We start from the raw sequence: 13,577 nt of genomic DNA on the forward strand, positions 1-13,577 counted from the left end.
ATGTGATGGCCAAAATCATCGATAGGTGAGAATAGCACGATTCTTGTATTAGATGTATTAACGTTTTTCAAGTAGTTTTTCTGCTATTGATACAAGTTGTATCAATAAAAGACAAAGTTATTATATAAATAGCCCGTGGGGGAAAATTCCAATTAAGTGGACATTGTTGACAATGGGATGTTGTTAAATTCAACTCTCATCGTTGAATTTAGTTAGAACTTATTCCGTATCCAGATGTTGTATATTAAATTATTAAACAAAGTATATACGACTCACATATAGTCTTTAAATATTCTTTTCGAGAAGTGTTTTAAGAAACGCTCACCGTTTGTTTAGTATTGGACACACCTCGTGCTTCAATCCCACCACCCCCTATAAATAGATGATGCATAAACACTTCATAAACACAATAAACGCTCCTTTCTCTTATTCGCATCTTCGTTAACAATATTCTCTATCTTCTCGTGCCTCTTGAAATTGTCATACTCATGGCTTTATCAAAAAATTTGTTCAAAATCTCACATTTTGCATTATGCTTATGGGTTTTGTTTGGGACAACTTCTGGTCAGCTATCCGCTAATTTCTATGCTAGAACTTGTCCTAATTTCCGCTCTGTTATAACAAGAGCAGTGAATTCTGCAGTCTCTAGTGAAGCTCGAATGGGAGCTTCATTGCTTCGCCTCCATTTCCACGATTGCTTTGTTAATGTAAGTATCTATCTTCGCCTCTTTGCAGTACCATGTGCTTTGCCATAACTATAGCGAAGTAAAAAGTATAGGGATATAAACAAAATTTAATGAGTACGAAATTGTAGAGGAGATAATTTAGCATAGGCCTGTTTATTACGTAATCTTGTGTTTTGCATGCATGAGATGGGCCGCCAGCCGCCAACTTTTTCATCAACGATCGTTGATTTTATGCTAATTCCGTCATTAAAGTTACACCGAACGACCTGAAATCCGTAGAGCAGTGTTGACTTGTTGACTTGATGTGCATGCACGAGTCAATGAACCTCAAATGTCAAACGAATGTTATGCACTAAAGCCGTTTCTTCTGTAGCTTTAACTATATTTTATTTTTTTTTGTTTTACTTCCAATACACAGGGATGTGATGCATCAGTGTTACTTGACGACACCGCCAATTTCACCGGAGAAAAATCAGCAGGCCCGAATAGCAATTCACTCAGAGGATTCAATGTCATTGATACCATTAAAACCCAATTAGAGAGCCAGTGTCCCGGTGTTGTGTCTTGTGCTGATATACTTTCTGCAGCTGCACGAGATTCAGTTGTTGCAGTAAGTAAAAAAAAAACTTTAGTATTGACGTGCATGCAATATCTCTCCATCATATCCAGATACATAAAAATTAACAAACCCAGATTACTAATTTCGCTTGTCTTCGAATACCATAGTTACTGCATGCTGATTATTTTTGTTAATTTTCAGCTTCGTGGGCCAAGTTGGAACGTTGTATTTGGTAGAAGGGATTCGACAACGGCAAGCCAAAGTGCTGCGAATTCTAATCTTCCTTCACCAGGTGCAAGTCTGAGTGGACTTATTTCATCCTTTTCAAACCAAGGTTTTACTACTAATGAAATGGTAGCCCTTTCTGGTGAGTACTTCATTCTAATCTTCACTATTAATTAAACGTGGGTCCTTTTGTTCATCCTTCGATCAGTTAAAGCCCCATTGTTTGGATCACTTAATATATTATCAACAAGTTTCTTGCAACTGATCATATGATAAGTTTCACATTTCATTAATTAAAAGATAAAAAGCACACGCGATGCATGGCTTTGAGGGGTATTACTGACATTTTACAGTTTTCTAAAATTCTAATACCTTCCATTTTCGTTATTTGGTTTTATGTAGGAGCTCATACAATTGGTCAAGCAAGGTGTACTGTATTCCGCAATCGTCTGTATAACGAAAACAACATAAATTCATCATTTGCAACATCATTGAGGCCAAATTGTCCTTCAAGTGGTGGTGACAACAATCTGTCGCCACTAGATGCTTCAGCTACATCTTTTGATAATAGATACTATAATGATTTGATTAACCAGAGGGGACTATTGCATTCGGACCAAGAGTTATTCAATGGTGGTTCGACTGATGCACAAGTGCGGACCTACAGTTCTAATGCTGCTACTTTCTCGACAGACTTCGCAAATGCAATGGTGAAAATGGCAAACCTTAATCCTTTGACTGGCTCAAGTGGTCAAGTTAGAACCAATTGTAGGCGTACCAATTAGGGTCCTTTGTCCGGAAGCAAGAAAATGTCTTGATATCTCATAAAGTATAACACAAATCTCCACAAATAAAATAAAATAAGTCTGAGAGAATATGGTCTTTTCTTTTTCTTTCTTTTTTCTTTTTCGTCATCTCGTCGTTTTGTAATGCTTGGTACGAAACTCGGGCTTCTATTATTTACGGGAGATTGGTCTTTGTTTTTCATTTTCTTGTAATTTGGAATAATAATTATTTTTAATTTTTATCTTTGTTCCCAATATTTATTTGTAGGTAAAACAAGAATAAAAACTCAATAAACATAAATAAATAAATAAATAAAAATAAGAAGAAAATAAAACAAAATAAAAAAACCTCCACGAAGTCATGCAAGTTAAATTTCTTTTGCCAGCAATGCCTCCTGTAGATTGATCTTGCTTCTTACTCCCAGTCTTTCAGTATTTCCTTTAGAAACATCATGAGAACTAAGTGATTTGGTAAAAATATCCATTGTGTGATTTTTAGTTTTCAGTATTTCCTTTAGAAACATGAGAACTAAGTGATTTGGTAAAAATATCCATTGTGTGATCTTTCGACCTGCAACACTTAAGATGAACAAGATCTTTTTCACTTACGATTTCTCTCAAGAAATGATATCGCATGTAGATATGTTTTGTCCATCAACGATGAGTGACATCTTTTGTGACAGAAATTGTTGAATATTATTGCCACAAAACAATGTTATTCAGCCTCATTTGTAGAAAGCACCTCAATTTGTTGTTTATCTGACATCACTGTGTTTCTACTATCATCCATATTTCCAGCTAAATTACTATCATTATTGTTAGATTACTTGGTTGGAACTTGCTTCAATAACATACAAAAGAAACCGTATGCAATAGCGTAACGACCAAAAAACCAGGGTTAAAAATTTCATTTTTAATATAACCCAAACATAGATATCATTTATTCCAATCTTTCCAAAACATTGTTAACTAAAAACATTTATCAGAGTTCATCCTAAAATCATTCATTGTGGAAAACATGGATGTGTGTGCTGCGATCAAGCTGAGCCATTCCTTTCCAAAACAAAGACACTTGAAACCATAAACAAAACTGTAACAGCTACATAAACCTTATCAATCACACAATCCATGCATACAAACATATAAGGATTCCCTAGAAACCCTCCAGGGTCTTACTCCGGGTGCAATGGGAACCCCCACATGGTCTAAGTCCACTGTCATACCAACCATACATATAAGGATGCCCTGGAAACCCTCCAAGGTCTTACTCCGGGTACCATGAGAATCCCCCACATGGTCTTAGCCCAATGTCATGGAAACTCTCACATAGTCTTGACTAAGGATGCCATGAAAACCCTCCAAGGTCTTACACCATAGTGCCTCGGGAACCCCGCGAGGTCTTCCATACAAGCATCACAAAGACAACTAGCATATCACATACCACATCATCAACTAGCATACCACATAACACGAAATCAACTAGCATACCACATAACAGGAAATCAACTAGTATATCACATAATGCATAATGGGCCGACCTTAGTGCCTTAGATCCATTGGTATGGTGAGGAGACTCACCTCGAATGTAGAAGCTTCCCGAAAGAAATCCTTAGTTACTGCCCTGTCCACTTCCCGAGCTATCAATACCAATCAATATACCCAATTAGCAATTCGGTCCCATACCATAATCCTTAATCCATGCATGGGGTAATATCACCATTCTACCCATGGCCCAAACCAAAACAAAAGCCATCAATAGCCTAATTTTCCAAATTAGGCCCAGAACATTCTAATGGGCCTTATCCTAAAGCCCAATACTCTCCTTAGTCCATAACCTTGACCTTAATTAGCCCACGAAGACCCACTGCAACCTAGTCCAAGAATTGGCCCAAACCGAGGCTCACAAATGTGAAGTCCAATTCTATATTAATAGGCACAACTTTCCTAATATTGGCCCAAAGATACATTTAGGCCCAACGATCAGCAAATCCAGGCCCAAAACCATTATGGCCCAAAGGTACAAATTCTACTAAGGCCCAAGTCTTCCTGAGAGCGTACGCCCAGCGTACCGCTTCTCTACGCTTAGCATACTGGGCAAATGGATTGTACACGCAGTGTACTTCATAGTACGCCCAAAATACAAACAACTCATGCACAAAATCCATTAAATGCTTAATACTTGATCCAACAATTCCAAATCATAGATATGAGCTATACTTAATGTCTAAACCCATAAATTTCATTGACTTGGTGACTGTGCAGGCCCCAAACAAACCCAAACTCCAAAAATGGCATTCTACTTCCATAAAAGTGACCCTAAATCATGCATGAACCCATTAAGACCTTCAAGATGGAAACTTTATGTCTTAGGAACTAAAATAGCGTCAATGGTGGCAACCCTAAGCCTAAGAATCGGATTTGAACCATAAAGCTTCATCCTTGGGACCAAAAAGGAACCAAAACCCATAAATGGTAGATCTAAGAGATCAATGATCAAGTTCGAATCTTTTAACCTTTATCAAGCTGAGAATGAGTCCCAAAAGCCAGATCCATAAGCTCCTCATTAATTCCCATCTTTGCAACAAGCTCCATCTTCTTGAATATACGCCAAACATCCCAAAAATGGACTCCATAAGATCAAAAATGACACCATGGATGATATATGACGATTTATATGGTTTAGAGGGGTGGAGGCTGAAGGTATTACGGTTAGGTTATGAGATAAGGAGCTTAAATAGGGTCCAAGACCTTAAAATAGGGTTCTGATCTGACTGACATACGCCTAGCATACATATGGTACGCCCAACATACTCCGAAGAACCTTCGCGACAACCCTGGTCAGTACGCCCATCGTACTCTAAGGTATGGCCCACATACTGCTTTCTTCACTAGTACGCCCAGCGTACTTGGCTAAGCTTGAAAACCATGAAACTTCCGAAGGCCACAACTTCTTCGTTATAAACCCGATTCTGACGATCCTTATATCCACAGAAAGGTAACGAGAAGCCCTACACTTATATCAAGTCACACCTTTATCAAAACATTTTGAACAAAAATCCATTTTCCACAAAAGCCCGAACTGACATTTTACCGAAATACCCCTAGGCTCCAAAACACGAACTGAACACCCAGATAACTTCTTATACATCACCCACACCCAAATGGGCCTAGATATTACCTTTTCAAAATCCTTAATCCTTATGATGACCGATCTTCGGGCCAAAACCTCATACTAGGAATCGATTCGGAACAGGATGTTACAAATAGGTATAAAGAAAACGTGAGAATGGAAGAATTAAAACAAAACAATTATTTGAACAAAAGAATAAACTGAGAAAAATTTATGCATAAAAAAATACCACACCATTATCCTATTTATACTAGACAAATTAGTATCTTAATTGAATTCTAAAATTATGCTAGAGATAAAAAAAAAATTAAATTAAATTATAAAAATTTAAAAATTTTAAATAGCGAATAAATTTAACGTGACTTTTATCCCATTTAGGACACTCGTTACAATAGCGACTAAATTCATCATATTTGTTACATTTAACGTGACTTTTATCCCGGACACGTCCATTACCATCTCGAATTCTCCCAGACCCCCGACCTCTTCCTCGGCCCAAAGTCATCCTGATTTGAACGTCCATTTCCATAATGCTTACAAACATGTGATTTTTGTCTCACTAGCCAACAACCCACCTTGAGTGTCTTCCACTTTCTCCGTTCCTTTTATACGCTCCACGTATGCCTTCAATCTACCAACGACTTCACCGAATAACATCAAATCCAACTCGAAACATTGCTCTATTGAAGCCACGATTTGAAGAAACGACTTAGGCATCGAATCAAGTAACCTTTTCACCAAATCAACTTCTTCAAGCTCGTAACCTAGACTCCTTACTTTTGAAGCTAAATCGGATAATTTTGTCAGAAAAACATCGACCGTTTCAACCTCCTTCATACGTAAACTTTCAAGCTCCCTCTTTAACGTTGCAAGTTGAGTTGATCTCACCTGATCCAATCCCAAATACCGTTTTTTCATCCCATCCCACACTTGCATTGGGTCGGTGTAACTCTCCATTTGCAACACCATGTCTTTAGGTATCGCTTGAAACAAAAAACGCAAGAACTTGTTTTGACTTGTTTGATCTGATGTTTCACCTAATGCTTTCAGTTAAGTCGTCTCTCATATGTCGTGTGTATCCATAATCGACTTGAATTTGACTGCCAATATCATATAATTCGTTTGAGTCCAAACAAGAACTTGATAAGTCATCGGACCTCCTTCGTTAACCAATGAAATCTTATTCTCCTTTCGACAACACCGACCTCTTTAATCAAGCTTTTTCCGAGAGTACTCTTCCACCAGACAAAAAGACAAGGTCACAACTACCTTTTTCGTCTTTTGCCACCCACAAAACGAATCAGATCAAAGCCACACGCTTAGACGTCTTCCTGTTTGTTTATTGCCTAATTAAGAGAAATAAGGGTTGCTTGTGTTCAACCTCGAATCACACCCCCTTCAACGTAACTTCTCTGATACCAAGTGTTAGATTACTTGGTTGGAACTTACTTCAATAACAAGAAAAAGAAACATGTATGCAACAGGTATAAAGAAAATGCGAGAATGGAAGAATTAAAAGAAAACGATCACTTGAACATAAATAAACTGAGAAAAAGTTTTGCATAAAAAAATAATACCAAACCATTGATCCTATTTATACAAGATAAATAAGTTTCCTAACTGAATTAATATAGTAGTACTAAGTTTGGGATGATTGCTTCAACCTATAAAACACTTTCTTCAACTTTTACACCATTTTCTCTTCGTATTTATTGTCAAATCCTAGTGTTTGATCAATATATACTTTTTATTTAAGGACACCATTTAAAAATTCATATTTTACGTCCTTTTGAAACAACTTCCATTTATTTTGAGGTGCAAGACAAATGAGTGATTAAATAGCTTCAAATCTTGAAACAACATAAATACTTCAGTAAAATCAACTCTTTTCTTATTTTATGTAACCTTTACCTACGATTACTGACTTGTGTTTGTTGACTGGTCCATCCAAAATTTTCTTTGACTTGTACACCTATTTTTCCATAATAGAATGCTCATATTGCAACAAATTTGTAAATTCTCATGTATCGTTTTTCTCGATCGATCCAATCTATTCTTGCACGAAATTCCTCTGTTGGCCTTCTTAATAATCATCATAAAATGAAATTGGATTTTCTCCTACAGAGATTGTAAAAAAATGATATTATTTTGAACATTTTCCTTGATTGCGTCATAGAGATCATCATGGTTCTCCTTTTTCACATCAGAGGTAGAACTCGAATAAGAACTTTAAGGGTGGGGGTGGGGGACTTTAGAACTAAGAGGGTTCCCCCTTGAGGTTGATTTTCGATATTTTCAACCACTTCCTCTTATTCAAGTTGAAAAGGAAAAACCGCCAGATTTTCATCTTCAATCACTATCTATTCAAACATCAAATTTTCATCAACTTGCTTCTCATTTCAATTGGAATGTGAGAGTACACAAAAATATAAAAACCTTAAGATGATCGACACTAGGCTTTGTCCCATACCGAGCTTCATATGGTGAGCATTTCTATTTGATCTTTGTTGGTGACCTGTTAATAAGATAAACTACACATGAAACAACTTCAATCCTAAATTTTATCGACGACCTTTTCTTATATATAATACATCTTGTCATCTTCGTTATTTTTCATTTCTTTTGTTCACAAACACCATTTTTTGTGTTGTATATGGTACCATCCTTTCATTTTGAATACCATTCTCATTATAATAATTTTCAAAATCATTTGAAAAATATTCACTTACACAATCGATTCGCAAAGTGTTTATTTATAGTCTGTAAAGTTATCTACTTCCGCCTTGAAATCCTTGAATTTATGAAATTCGTCTATTTTTTATGTGATACACCTAAACTTTGCGTGAGTAATCATCGATAAAAAAATATTAAATGAGGATTACCTCCCAATGAATAAACATTCATCGGACGCCAAACAGCGGAATGAATAGGTTCCAATGGTCATTTGGTTTTCCAAGAAGATTGGAAGGGTAAAGAATTTTCATGTTGCTTGTCGAACTGTAGCTCGTGTGAATCGGGTATTGGAAAAGAAATCAAAGTATGAATTGAAACATGAGCACAAGGAGTAAATAAGATCTTGATGGCTTAATAATACTTTTGAAGGTTAGAGAGAACGAATAGAGTAAGAACACATGAATGCTAAAAAGTTACTCTAACTCTAGAACCTATCCCTTTGATAGGTTCAGAAGCTAACAAAAAATACATAAAGTCTAAAACTATTAAGCTTCGACATATAATGTGACTTTATGAAATACATATAACATAAGTTGAAATATAGACTTCGACACTAAGACAGACTCAAAACCCTTCGACACCTCACAACATAATTCGACCCTAACATTCTCCCCCTTTGTGAGCAGTGTCGAGTCCTAGGTCATTAGCATCTTCGTAGCTTGATAAAGAACTCTTCTAATCTCCACATTTGTTAAGGCAAGACAATCATAATAATTGTCAATAAAAAGCTTGATATGTGCAAACCCGAGCAAAAAATCTTCTTTTTTTGTAACCTGGAGTTTCAAAGCATCAACCCCACTTAAGATTTTTGCCACACAGATGAGATCGTTAAGATTCATCAAAGGAAAAATCAGCTACAGAGAAATCACAAGCTACATTATTGGCACAAACTATGTGAAAACCAAAGTTCCGCAATAACCCTTCGAATAGCAGATCCGTAGTTATACCCAACACCTTGACAACGAATGACCAAATCTCTTATTCTTTCTTTCCAAGTACAACATGAAACCTTATTTTCAGCTTCTTGAACTCTTCTTTGCCTTTGAATTTGTCTATTAAGAGCTTAAATGAATGTCAGGTGGTTGATAGGAAAATCCAGTTGGTTGAAGTTTGATCTTTTTTTTACGGGAGATTAGTCTATGTTTTTCATATTCTTGTAATGGAGACAATTTGGAACAATATTATATTTTTAATTTTTATTTTTGTTCCCACTATTTATTCTGTAGGTAAAACAAGAATAAAAACTCAATAAACATAAAAAAATAAGAATAAAATAAAACAAAATAAAATTAAAAACCTCTATGAAGTAATGCAAGTTAAATTTCTTTTGTTAGCAATGCCTCCTATAAATTGATCTTGCTTCTTGCTCCTAGTCTTTCAGTATTTCCTTTAAAAACATGAGAACTAAGTGATTTTGTAAAAATAGTTAAAATATGTATTTGCCACACAAAACCCGTAGGTTATTATCTGATATATATATATATATATATATATATATATATATATATATATATATATATATATATATATATATATAAAAAGATAAGCTTAAACAAATAAACCTTATCTATACAACATTTGAATAATACGTTCCTATCTAATCTTCTTCTCTTTACATTCCCCCTCAATCACAACCGTTTCAAGATTTAGATTGTATTTTAATTTTTCCAACATGTTTCTAGTGGCTGGCTTAGTAAACCAATCAGCTACTTGATCTCCAGGAGAAATGAACCTGACATCCAGTGCACCCATAGCTACCTTCTCTCAGACAAAATGAAAATCAACCTCTATGTGTTTGGTCCGTGCATGAAATACTGGATTGACAGTCAAATATGTTGCGCCTAAATTATCACACCATAACACTGGTGCTTTTGGCTGATGAACTCCCAATTCTTTAAGTAATGATTGTATCCAAATCGCTTCAGCTGTTCCGTTTGCCACAGCTTTGTACTCGGCCTCTGTGCTAGACCGAGATACAGTTGGTTGTTTATGAGAGCTCCACGATATCAATTTTGGACCTAAAAATATAGCATACCCTCCGGTAGACCTGCGATTATCTAAACATCCTGCCCAGTCTGCATTCGTGAACACACTTAATAACGTGGAGTTTGATTTTCTAATTCTTAACCCGGTAGATACAGTCCCTTTAACATATCTCAGAATTCTTTCGACAGCTTCCCAGTGTAGATCAATCGGTTTGGAAAGGTATTGGCATACCTTGTTTACTGCAAATGAAATGTCAGGTCGAGTTAGCGTGAGATACTGTAAACCCCCAACCACGCTTCTATTTTTGACTACATCTTCTTCAATAAGTGGTCTTCCATAGTTACTAGTAAGTTTTTCCGTGACAGACATAGGGGTTGAAACTGTTTTACAATTCTCCATGTGGGCACGATATAGTAAATCAGTAATATACTTGTGTTGAAGTAATATGACGTCCCCTGAATTGTGAACCACTTCAATCCCTAGAAAATAATTCAAACGAACGAGAACTTTAAGTGGAAAAGAGGAAGACAACGTGCAGACAAGCTTATCTACCACCTGTTTCGATGAACCGACAATGATTATATCGTCGACATAGACCAACATGTAAATAACAACTCCACCATGATTAAAGAGAAATAGGGAACTATTGGCCTTAGAGGATTCAAAACCAAGATGATGTAGTTTTTCACTGAGACAAGAGAACCAGGCTCGAGGCAATTGTTTAAGACCGTAGATAGCCTTTTGAAGCTTACACACATAGTGAGGTCGATTGGAATCTTCAAAACCAGGGGGTTGACTCATGTATACGTCTTCATGTAGAATACCATGAATAAACGCATTGTTGATGTCGACTTGTCGCAGATGCCACTTGCAAGAAACAGCTAAAGAAAGTATTAGTCTTACCGTTGCGGGTCTTACAACGAGACTAAACGTTTCTTGATAGTCAATACCATACCGCTGAGTAAAGCCATGAGCAACCAGACGTACTTTGTGCTTGTCAATGGAACCGTCAGGATTTTGTTTTACTTTGAAAATACATTTACATCCAACTATATTTACACCAGAGGGTCTGGGAACAAGAACCCATGTTTTGTTTGCGTGCAGAGCATCGTACTATGTTTTCATTGCTACGTACCAAGCTGGATCAGACAGAGCTCGTTTATGAGAAGTGGGAGTATTGAAAAACGCTCTCCTGTTAGGATTATACAGGATAGTGCCATCATTATATTGTTTAGGAGACACTTTACCCATTTGACCACGGGTAATAGCACCTGAAGGAGTAGCTGTTGGGAGCGAAACATTAACTGGAGTTATTGGTGATGATTGGGCAGGAGAAACCGGTTCAGGTGATGTTGCTGGTGAGGTGACTGGTGTTTCTGGTGGTGTCGAGGTATCGTGCGTCATATTTGGCTGAGTTGGAACAACATTTTCATTGGTTTTAAAGACTTGGACGGTAATGGAGCTGTAGTTGCATTGTAGTTATTAGTGGACAACATAGATAAATCATGGTTATTCATATGATCATTTAAAACAGTCGATTCAGATTGAGGAAAAGACACAACACGTGAGTTTGGAAGATAAGTAGATTTATTTGATGAGTCAACAAATGGAAAAAATGATTCATCAAAAACAACATCACGAGAAATGTAGATGCGACCTGTGCTTCTATCGAAACACTTGTAACATTTATGCATTGAGTTGTAACCTAGAAACACGCAAAGTTATGATCTAAATTCAAGTTTTCGCATGTTATATTTACGTAAACTTGGCCAACATGCAAACCCAAAGTTCCGAAGAAACGAGAGTCGGGAGTGATTTTGAGTAATCGGGTAATGGGTGCAAGATTGTTTGTGACACGATTAGGTAAGCGATTTATCAAATAACAGGCAGTTAAGAATGCTTCATCCCAAAAACACATGGGAAGAGAAGAGTGGGCTAGGAGAGCCAAACATGTTTCGCCAATATGTCGATGTTTTCTCTCGGCTATACCATTTTGATGAGACGTATGCGGGCAAGACACACGATGCGATATACCTATTCTTTGAAATTATTGATGGAGTTTGTGATATTCACCTCCCCAGTCGGATTATATAGCATGAATTTTAGCATTCAAAATTCTTTCAACATGGTTTTGAAAATTATAGAAAATTTGCTCAACATCAGATTTTCTTTTAATGAGATATATCCATGTATAACGACTGTAATCATCGACAAAACTCACATAATACTTAAAACCACCACTAGACACTTGAGCAGGTCCCCAAACATTCGTGTGAACCAACTCAAGTGGAAAATAAGTAACACGAATAGAATTATTGTATGGGAGTTGATGACTCTTCCCTTTTTGACAAGCATCACAAACAGAGAAATTACTATCAAAAGAACACCCTAAATTATTAGACCTCAAAATAGACTTGACTACTGCTGAAGACAGATGACCAAGCCGCCGGTGCGACTGAGAAGATGAAACACGAACACTCGATGAAGCACGATGAGGTGTTGAAGATTTCTTGAATGACACTGGATAGAGACCAGCCTTGCTTTTACCGACTAGAAGGCTTTTCTTCGTAAGTTTGTCCTTAATAAAGAAAGCATTAGTGTGAAATTCAATAAAAACATTTTTATCATAAGCAAGCTTGTATGCAGAAAGAAGATGTTTGTTTATAATTGGGATACATAAGACATTTTTGAGAATAATAGGTTTTCCTAAACCAGATATTTTAGAATGAACAATATGAGAAATGTTCAAACCTGTGCCATTTGCAACATGTACTTGATCCTTGCCATTGTAACGTTCTTGGATAGAAAGCCGATCTAAATCACTGGTGAGATGATCCGTAGCCCCAGTGTCAATGTACCAATTTGGATCTCCATTTTAAGGACTTGTAGTGACACTATTACCCCCAAAATAATCATCAGCTTGATAAGCGTGATTAAACCTATTTCGACAGTTGAGTGCACTCTGACCAAGTATGAAACAGACTTGACATCTTGGGCCACCGTTACTCCTGCCTCAGCCACGTCCTCGACCTTTGTTTGATCCTGCTCCACGGTAGTTGGACCGCTGGTTATTGTTAGGATTATTTGAGGTTCGTCGCGGTTGATTTGAACCTTGGTGAGTCACACTATTTGCTGAAGAGGTGAACTCAGTCATGCTGTTAGTGGCAGCGGCCTGCGCTTCATGAGCTATTAGATATGAGTAAAACACGGGTAGAGTTACCTTATGCTGATCACTGAGGACTGTGATGGCATTGAAAAGTTCACCGTGACCTGGTTCTAGGCTGGCTAGTATGTAGCCAATAACTTCCTCATCAGTCATGGGATGGCCAATGTTCGCCATCATGTTAGCAAGTGTTGTCATTTTTTGAAAATATTCAGCTGCACTCAAATCTCCTTTCCTGGTTTTTTATAGTTGAGTGCGTATTTGTATAGAGTTACATCTATGTTGTGCTGAGAGCATAGTGTTGAGAGCA

General features: G+C 36.8%; 1 protein-coding gene across 1 annotated transcript; it reads left to right on the forward strand.

Moving 5' to 3' along the window:
• The first annotated feature begins 402 nt into the window (after positions 1–402).
• On the forward strand, positions 403–2,457 carry LOC111887940 (cationic peroxidase 1). The gene is made up of 4 exons (XM_023884074.3): positions 403–707; positions 1,105–1,296; positions 1,447–1,612; positions 1,873–2,457. The coding sequence occupies exons 1-4, from the start codon at positions 489–491 to the stop codon at positions 2,253–2,255; spliced, it is 960 nt and encodes a 319-aa protein (XP_023739842.1). The 5' UTR covers positions 403–488; the 3' UTR covers positions 2,256–2,457.
• The last annotated feature ends 11,120 nt before the right edge of the window (positions 2,458–13,577 follow it).

The sequence above is a fragment of the Lactuca sativa genome, chromosome 5 (assembly GCF_002870075.4).
Source record: "Lactuca sativa cultivar Salinas chromosome 5, Lsat_Salinas_v11, whole genome shotgun sequence".
NCBI lineage: Eukaryota > Viridiplantae > Streptophyta > Magnoliopsida > Asterales > Asteraceae > Lactuca > Lactuca sativa.

Bases quoted from the DNA above. Each gene is read 5' to 3' on its own strand.
- LOC111887940 (XM_023884074.3), top strand. From the start codon at position 489: ATGGCTTTATCAAAAAATTTGTTCAAAATCTCACATTTTGCATTATGC. The intron at 708-1,104 runs GTAAGTATCTAT...TCCAATACACAG, and splicing joins TCCACGATTGCTTTGTTAAT to GGATGTGATGCATCAGTGTT. The intron at 1,613-1,872 runs GTGAGTACTTCA...GGTTTTATGTAG, and splicing joins TGAAATGGTAGCCCTTTCTG to GAGCTCATACAATTGGTCAA.